This window comes from Macadamia integrifolia, unplaced genomic scaffold (genome assembly GCF_013358625.1).
Source record: "Macadamia integrifolia cultivar HAES 741 unplaced genomic scaffold, SCU_Mint_v3 scaffold3165, whole genome shotgun sequence".
NCBI classification, from domain to species: Eukaryota; Viridiplantae; Streptophyta; class Magnoliopsida; order Proteales; family Proteaceae; genus Macadamia; species Macadamia integrifolia.
Window position 1 is genome coordinate 19,035 of NW_024869259.1, and position 9,371 is coordinate 28,405.

The 9,371-nt window shown below is 37.2% G+C and overlaps 1 protein-coding gene across 1 annotated transcript; it reads left to right on the forward strand.

The window, feature by feature from the left end:
* The first annotated feature begins 321 nt into the window (after window positions 1-321).
* LOC122067838 (beta-glucosidase 12-like) lies at window positions 322-6,317 on the forward strand. The gene is made up of 12 exons (XM_042631688.1): window positions 322-667; window positions 767-836; window positions 1,721-1,779; window positions 1,900-1,975; window positions 2,727-2,804; window positions 2,905-2,992; window positions 3,848-4,189; window positions 4,275-4,486; window positions 4,611-4,642; window positions 5,490-5,592; window positions 5,702-5,804; window positions 5,950-6,317. The coding sequence occupies exons 1-12, from the start codon at window positions 392-394 to the stop codon at window positions 6,119-6,121; spliced, it is 1,611 nt and encodes a 536-aa protein (XP_042487622.1). The 5' UTR covers window positions 322-391; the 3' UTR covers window positions 6,122-6,317.
* Window positions 6,318-9,371: the final 3,054 nt, after the last annotated feature.

Consider the following 9,371-nt stretch of genomic DNA (forward strand, 5'->3'; position numbering starts at 1 on the left):
TATGCATTTCTCCCCTTTATCAATGGGATGTTTAAAAAAAAAAAAAAAAAAAAAAATTCAATATGTTAAACACACCTGTCTCAACTCCTAATCCAAATTATACCTCCACAGTTCCTTCCCACGTGAAACACGAGAGGAAGGTAAAAAAAAACCCCCCCACCCTCCTCGAAGAAAAAGCTCACGGGTTACATGTGAGCTTTTTCTTTCCCCTCCTCCACTGTTACTTTTACATCCTAAACTTACTGGACCAGTCAATGATTTCTTGTATGACCAAAGTTCATGTATTCCCACTTCTATTTCTATATAAGAGAGCACAAACCTAATCAACACTAGAGCCACAGACCCATTTGGACCCTTCAATCTTTTTCTCTCTCTAAGCCTGCTATCAAAGATGTTGAAGCTTCAGTTGCCAAGGTCTGAATTTGCTGCCCATCAATCCCAACTTCTGTTGCCTAAGCCATTCCTTTCAGGCCATGAGAGTGCAAAGCTTGCAATTTGGCAGAGGCCAGCTTCTCTGTTTCAAAACCATAAGAGCTGTTCTATTCGAGCCCGTCTTCCTTCTGTTGATACTAAACCAGCTCCTAGGACTCTGCCAACCGAGCTTTCTATCAGCCGAAACAGTTTTCCACCAGGATTCTATTTCGGTACAGCATCATCGGCATATCAAGTAATATTATAATCCAATCACCCTTAATTACTACTGGTTTTAGAATTATGTATAGCCTACATGCGTCTCACCAAGGCTGTTTATACTTTGTTTTCTCAGTATGAAGGTGCACCTTTGGAGGGTGGCAAAGGCTTAAGTAACTGGGATCATTACTGTCACACACATCCTGGTCTCTCTCTCTCTCTCTCTCTCTACATTTTACTATTTGTACTTTATTTTCCAATGCATGGTTTTAGTGCACTGTATCGGAATGGGTATCGGCTATCTCAAAACTGATACAGTATCAAAATGGATCAATATTGAATCCCTTGTACTGGATAGAAATAACCTTGATTTTCTTATGAAAAAAAGATTTTTTGACCGTTTTACCCCTCATTCTACCCTTTAACTAATACAATATTAGCTAGATATTCAGATTAGAGACATGCCAAACCACAATTGATTTGATATCAATGCTTATAACCATGCTGGTATGAGTGTCCATGGGTGATCCACCCCATGCTTATGGATTTAGTTCTTGATATTGGTAATGGTATCGGTCTCAATCCGAAACAGTATCAGAGAGGATCAGAGGATTGGTGTGAATTGGTCATTTTTACCCCTTTCTTTTCAGAAAAAAATCCTAAAATGATACGGGTAATTGAAATTATATGAGTAATTGATCCAGATCGATCAAAGATTAGGGATTGGTCTCAACTCATATTAATATGATATGACCAATACAATACCCATATTTGAAACCACGCTCATATTGGAGTCTCTCTAACTAAACATGGAGTGTGGATCAGATTTTCGTACGAGGATAATTTTTATATGATTCTTGTCCCACATATAATATTCATCACAGGACTTATTCCTTACGTGGATTACATATGCATGAATCAAGATCCTATGAGAATAGTTCTCGAGAACCTGATCCACTCTCCTATACATGCAGGTTATAAACCTAGAAAGTCGAATTGGGATTTTGGCACATAGAATATTCTTTATTTGACCCGTCTTTGCTTTTTGTAATATTTTACTCTCTTTCTCTCTCTCTCTCTCTCTCAACAGATCAAATAAAGGATAAAAGCAATGGAGACGTGGCTGTGGATTTTTACCACCGGTATAAGGTAAAAACTATACCGCCTTGTCTATGTAATTAGAAACGCTATTCTTAGTACGTACGTCATTTTTTATGCATTCTTACTCTTACACTTGTTCGAGGTGGTATCCTTATTTTTGTTCCATAGGAGGATATAGCTGCAATGAAGGATATGGGGATGAATTCCTTCAGATTCTCAATCGCATGGACCAGAATATATCCAAGTAAGACCGATCTGATATCAATGTGCATTAATTGATAATTCAATGTCCACAAGGATTCGAAAATTTTGAATGGGTATTAGTGGATCCATAGCCCATTTACGTTAAATTTAGTTTTGAAGGCAACATAAATTTTCAAAAAAATATTTTTTAAGCTTAAAAATTTTATAAGAATTCAAATTATTTACACTCCATTGGAAAATCTAATGTGTTTGAACCAAGTCTCTATTATTAGATTTGCCCTTAAATGTTTTTGTTTGATCGATTGAAAAATCTAATGTCTTTTGGATGATTGCAGAATGAATTTGCTCCTTCTGGACAATCTAGATTTAATTTTTCCCCTTGTTGATCTTTTAGTACCCATTGTTTTACTCTTTATTTGTTTGGATTTTAAGTGGTGAGATCTTCTTCACCATGACCTCCTGCAATAATTTCACACCATTCAAAAGGTGTGGCGTCTTACACCCAATGGATAAGGGTGTGGATCCTACACCCAATGAATAATGTGAGATAATTATGAAAGGTCATCGTCTAGGAGAAGATTCTGTCTCTAATTTTCTAATATCTCTTAACGACATCTTTGACTTGATTAAATTGCTTCTTTCCTTTATTTGTAGTTTTTTCAGTTAATTGTCAGTTAAAACTCGTTTTCTACTTGTCGCAGCCCAAGGACTATCTTTGGGCTTTTCTCTTTCTGAATACTATCTTATTATTTCTTTATGTCTACTTTGTTGAAAATATCTGGTGCTCGTAGCTGGAAAGAAAAGTGGAGGAGTGAACAAAGAAGGGGTTCAGTTTTACAATGACGTCATCAACGAGCTTCTAGCCAATGGTGCACTCTCTCTCTCTCTCTTGCCATTTATAATATCTTATCTCCTTGTTTGTCTTTCTATGCTGTGATCGTCTTGATGTTTATTATAATTGATTTGTAGGTATCGAGCCTTTTGTGACTATATTTCACTGGGATGTTCCTCAAGCTTTGGAAGAAGAGTACGGTGGTTTCTTGAGTACTAAAATAATGTGAGTATTAATACCGACAATCTGAGGGTAAGAACACTGACATAAGCCATTAAAAACTAAAAAATATTAAAAAAATACATCCAAAAATCGGGGAAGGGCACAACAAACGGTGAGATCTAGAATTTTATTTTTTTTATGATAATTCGGGACGGGTTTCTTTTAAGGGTGTCAATTGGAACCAAAACCGATATTGAGCCCAATTAACCGAGCCAAATCAAATCGAATTAATTTGAGTATGTGAGTATGTGAGTATGCTCTTCAAGTGTAAAAACCATTGATGCGACCGAAACCACCAAATTGAATTATCATTAAGAAAAAAGAAAAAAAAAGCCCTAGTATAGTAATATCGTCAAGACTCAAGTGGGATTTTTTCAATATTCAATTTTGAAAATTCGAAAGTGTTTTTTACAAGCTTTTTTTTAGGTGGTAAGAGTTTTTTAATAATTTATCATCACATATTTTACATGTTAAGATAATTTTGGATTTGATAATGGTCATAAGGCCCATAATTTGAGCCTATTATGGTCTTTGATTGATCATAATCATGGTTCAAAAGTTGAACCATTTTCATAACCAAATTAAAATCAAAGTACAAAATCGAATTAAAATTGCGTATCAGAACCGAAATCGAATTGAATCGATTTGAGTATCTAATTATTGAACCGACTTGGTTCTTGGTTCGATTATGGTCCACCTTACTATCATTTCGAATCGAATTGAAATGAAACTAAATAGTTGGAACCGAACCAATTTAGTTTCGATGGTCATAGGGTCAGGTTAACTTTTGAAACTTGTCTATCTTGCTTATTTTAAGCCTTCTAAACACAATGAATATAATATATGAATACAATACAGAGATGATTTTCGAGACTTTGCGGAAGTTTGCTATAGAGAATTTGGCGATCGTGTGAAGTACTGGATGACCTTGAATGAGCCATGGACCTTCACTGCAAATGGGTACGCGTATGGAGCCTTCCCACCAGCAAAGACTGATAATACTGGGACGGATCCATATACAGTAGCCCATAACTTGCTCCTAGCTCATGCAGCTGCAGTAGACGTATACAGGAAGAAGTATAAGGCAACTCAAAATGGCCAGATTGGGATTACACTGAATTACTTTTGGATGGTTCCCTACTCCGATAGCCCCGCTGATCGGGACGCCGCTGCACGAGCTTCTGATTTCATGTTTGGATGGTGAGCTTCTGAATTCCGATATCATGTTTGGATGGTGAGAAATTAAATCCCACATATTTTGATGCTAGTTGTTTGTATGTCTTAGGTTTATGGAGCCAGTTACCAAAGGTGAATATCCAAAATGGATGATTGATCTTGTTGGGCCAAGGTTGCCAAGATTCTATAAAGAGCAATCTGATTTGTTGAGAGGATCATATGATTTTCTTGGGTTAAACTACTATACTGCAACCTATGCTCAGGATAAAGTTCCAGATCCCACCCCATGCTATAAGACTGATTCATGTGTTAATCAAACAGGTAAGTTGTAACTATTAGGGTTTTGGCCAAGCTCTTGATTTATTTTTAATGATTAGAGTTTGGACCGGAAATTTTTGTTAAATTGATTTAATTTTTAATTTTTTGGAATCATCCATTGCGACAGGTTTAAGGGATGATGTACCTATTGGTATACCGGTAAGATTATACAACGTCTCTACACATCTATCAATCTATCTTGCATGATTTTAAGAATTTTGAGTCTGGATGAAAATATTAGTAGCCACACTGTTTTCTCATTTGGTATGATTTTTATATAAATTTCGTGGGTTGATTTTTTGCTTTGGAAACTGTGTTGTGTATTTTATTTTTTTTTTTTGTTTTAATTCAATAAAATAGAATCATGGAATATAAATTTTGAAATAGAGTAGCAATTGTTTTAGTTTTAAAATTAAATTTGATTTCACTCTTGTTCTTTAATGAATATGGTTGATTTAATGGATAAAATAGTAATTTTATTTTTAAAATAAAACACCACGGCTCTTCATCCTTGGATGGTCTCACCACCACTTCCACCTTACCACCACCACATTCACAACCTTCTTGCCACTCCCCACCATACCACCACTACCTTCACAACCTCCTCGCCATGACCACCTCCTCCCCAGCCCTACCCCCACCTCTGCCTTTGCCACAACCCATCCAAATGAATTTCATATTCTTGAAATATTTCAGATTGATGCATCCAAAAAATTTCAATATCTTGACTAAAAATCTATTTCATGAAATCAATTAAAAATTAAAATAAAATCATACCGAACCTGACCCAAATTAAATTTGCAATTCTATCACCTTTTGCTGATCTGAATTCTGTAAAAATATTTTTCTACGAAAAAAAAAAATTCTGTAATAATATTTGGCTGTAAACCAAAAATGTGCGTTTGGATTTAAGGAAACCGTGACTTGAGCTATCTCATTTTAAAAGTTTTAGGATCTATGAATAAATTAATTATGAAGTAATTGATATTGGGATGTGCACTTGCAGACTGCTTCAGAGTGGCTTTATGTGTATCCAAAGGGAATGCGAGACATTCTAATTTACATAAAGGAAAAATACAACAATCCTATTATCTATGTTGCCGAGAATGGTAAGAAGCCCAAAGTATTTCTTTCCTTATTTCATTACATTATATGGTGAGTGTCCAATTATATATATAAAGTAATTTATTGATTTAAAAATTGTATATATTTTCTCAGGAGTTTCTGATGATACCAAGTTACCAATGGACCAATCTCTCAAAGATGAATTGAGAAAAGTTGCCTTGCGTGACCATCTCAAGTTCCTTCTTAATGCCATGGAGTGAGTTTATATACTTCTCCATCTGTTCACATGTACTCGGGTTTTCTTATTTCTTGTTTGGTGGGGCCTACCCTGTCGTTATAAGGTCCTTTCCCCTGAAAACTCACTTTATTGTAGAAATTTACTAATAATTTTAATTTTGTAGGAATGGGGTGGATGTGAAGGGTTTCTTCATGTGGTCTTTTCTGGATAACTTCGAGTGGGATGCTGGTTACACGGTTCGTTTTGGTCTCAACTATGTGGACTATGAAAACGGACTGAAGAGATACCCAAAGGAATCAGCACATTGGTTTAAGAACTTCCTCAAGTCAGGCTGAATTGAAAAATGGAGGATCCTTAGTTTCTACTCTATCTATTTATAATAATACTATTACTATCTATGGTGGTTTGTATTAAGAACCTTATGGTATTTTGATTAAGCTACTCTGATCTCGTGTGTTATTTATCTTGGATATTATGCTTATGACTATCATCTTTTATCATCACTATGTTTGAAATTATACTTTCATTGAATTCATGTGTGCCCACATGGTTCATCTATGGACTTCATACTATCTTTTGCTTACCTTTTTTTTTTTGAAATTAATGATGCGGTAAGGTAAATATAAATTTGATCTCAAAAATAAAATATGGGAAAAAGTTCTCAAGAACCAGTAGGGTCAGGATACACTAGCACCATTTGCTCTAGGAGGGAATGGCCATCAGAAGGGCCCAAAGGGGTGTGAAAAGGGGTGTGCCACAAGGCTACTCAACATGTGGTGTTGGGTAAGGCTCGGTTTGATGCTAGGTGTGGAGTTTATACTTGGTTTTTATAAAAGGTTAGGTTTGTTGCAGGTGTACCTAGATTTGTCTTTCTCTCTCCTCATCGTCTTAGAAAAGTCCTCTATGCCCCCTCCTATTCAAGTCTTGCCATTGGTTGAACTATTAGTTCTAAGAGAGTTGGTGGCATATCTAATCTCCTCCAGAGAGAGAGAGAGAGAGAGAGAGAGAGAGAAATCATACAATGGGGTTGTTTAGTAGATATTTTTTTTAATTGGAATAAATAGAAAATTAATTAAAGCTCTATTTGTTTGACGGATAAAAATGGATGATAACTTGTAAGGGTATATCCCATATGTTGTGGGTTGGGCTAATAATAAAAGTGAAGGAAATGAAATAATGGAATATGTAATTTTTTGTGATATTCACCTCTATAGGAAAGAAAGGAAATGGAAATGAGGTGGAATTCTATGAGAAAAGAGGAAATAAGAAGATAGAGATACACACAAAACAAAATTTTCATGAAATCCTTCCAATTTTGGTAGGACTTTGGAAGTGAATTTGGTGGATAAGTAAACTGCCACATCAGTAGATCTAGACAAAAATTATTTCATTAAATGACTTTATTGGATAAATTTTTTATCCCACTTATCCAAATACTCATTTATAGTAGTTTATGGGAAATAAATACAAGTTTTCCATCCACCTTTTTCACTGTCCTTGGTAAAACAAATAGGGCCTTTAGGAAAGAACAGAGTATAAATAAAAAGCCCATAGACATGGCAAAGGGGTCCCGTAAGATATACAAAAGGATCATGGAATTTTGTGCATGCAAGAATCAAATGTAGAAACTTCAACATTCCCTAGGAATCATCCCTCCTTCACTATGTAATCATTTAATTTTCTAAATAAGTTTATCTAGTTATTCGATCTTTTGTGAAAATTAATGGTTAAATTGTCCTTTTTTTTTTTTGCTAAAAGGATAATTTTATTAGAAAAAAGAAACCGGAAAAACAAAATACAAAACACAGAGCATGCCACGAGGCCCCACCTTCGGCATAGCCATCAGCAGGTCCAAGGGCCTCTCACTGCATAAATCTATATGAGGGTCTAGTAAATTCATCTCTCGCTATCATATCAGAGACATGGGGCGGGAATACATCATTGACTGTCGAACATCTTGATTTTGCAGCTTTCTTGGCCAGGAAGTCTGCCACCGAGTTTCCTTCTCTATAATTGTGTGTGATTTTCCATGTAATATTTTCTAGCTATGACTTTAGATGGTTCCATCTCTGCATAGCCATCCTTGGAATTTTTTCCTGATGAACGACCATAACCAGAGCAGCCGAGTCTGATTCTATCTAGAGGAATGGAATAGCTAGCTCTTTTGCTTTCATGAGACCATGCATTAGACCTTCAAATTTCGCTTCACAATTTTCTTTGATCCCCTGATATACACTGCAAGACCAGAGACACCTACCATTATGATCTCTAATGATTGCACCTGCATCTGCATTACCAGGGTCCCCAAGAGAGCTTCCATCAAAGTTTAGCTTAACCCACCCTGTAAGCGGTTTGCACCAAAAAAACTTCCAGGGGGTTTAATGTCACACCCCGTTCTCACAGAACCGGGCCAGTGACCGGGTTAACACCTGTTAACCCAAACCTGCCAGGATCATCAGATACTGTATTCCACCACAGCATACACACAACTAATATAAGCTCATCAGATCAGCGGAAGACTAAGTTTTACCTGTGAATAATCCCATAATACTTGATACCCGAATTGTGATATAATAATTATATACATGTGGGGCCGAATGCATGATAATTTCACAATAAAAGTACAATTCATATATCAAGTATGTAAAAGAAATCATCAAAATAATCAAAGTACACAGCTCGGCTCGGCAACAAAGGTTAGAGCTCAGCTCGGCATCAAGGGTTGAGCCCAGCTCGGCATCACATAGTAGAGCTCAGCTCGACCTCCGAAGTGGAGCTCAGCACGGCCTCAGAATTGCGATCCCGTAGCACAGCTCTCACACGAGCAATTAACGTCGTGCTCTAACTCCTCAGGGGTCCACCAGTCCTCTTCAAGAAACTCAACTGTGGGACCCACCCCGTGCTCCTCAGATGTATGACCTACAAAATCATCTAAAAAGGGGGTACCCGTGGGATGAGCTCACTAGCTCAGTAAGTGGTAAGATGGACCACACAGTAGTCCACACATCAAAACACCATCATATGCACTACATGCCATGCTATACATTTTAAATCACATCCACCTAAGCAACATTACTAAGTCCTTGGTTTTAGTGCTATTACAGCCACAATGTGCGTATACTCCAGGTACGAGCCGTGAACTCCCTCCCACGATACGCCCATAGGGCTGTCGGAGAAGGCCCACCGTGAGTACTCGGAAAAGTAAAGACAATGCCGTCCACCGGCTCTCAACAAAAATGTAAATGACTGAAAATAAAGGTGCTGACTCCAGCAATTTAAAAACAGTACGATTGGCCCTCTTGAATGTACCACCGGGGTTGCCGACTGTCCTATTGATCCGTCGGGCGTTATGTCTAACCGCCACAGTGACCCGACAACCGCGACCACTGCTTCTCCCCAAATGATAACCCAACACCTTAACCCTTGTTGGGAAGGGTCATAGCACGGGATGGTGAAAATCCTAATACCGCATGCTCCTATATGACAATAGTACGATTGTATAGTGCCACCGCGTCCCATTCCACGGGCCACCAATGCACTCGTTTCCAAGCCGACTACGGCATCTATTCTATCAATGCATCATGC

Bases quoted from the DNA above. Each gene is read 5' to 3' on its own strand.
- LOC122067838 (XM_042631688.1), top strand. From the start codon at position 392: ATGTTGAAGCTTCAGTTGCCAAGGTCTGAATTTGCTGCCCATCAATCC. The intron at 1,780-1,899 runs GTAAAAACTATA...TTTGTTCCATAG, and splicing joins ATTTTTACCACCGGTATAAG to GAGGATATAGCTGCAATGAA. The intron at 4,643-5,489 runs GTAAGATTATAC...GTGCACTTGCAG, and splicing joins ATGTACCTATTGGTATACCG to ACTGCTTCAGAGTGGCTTTA.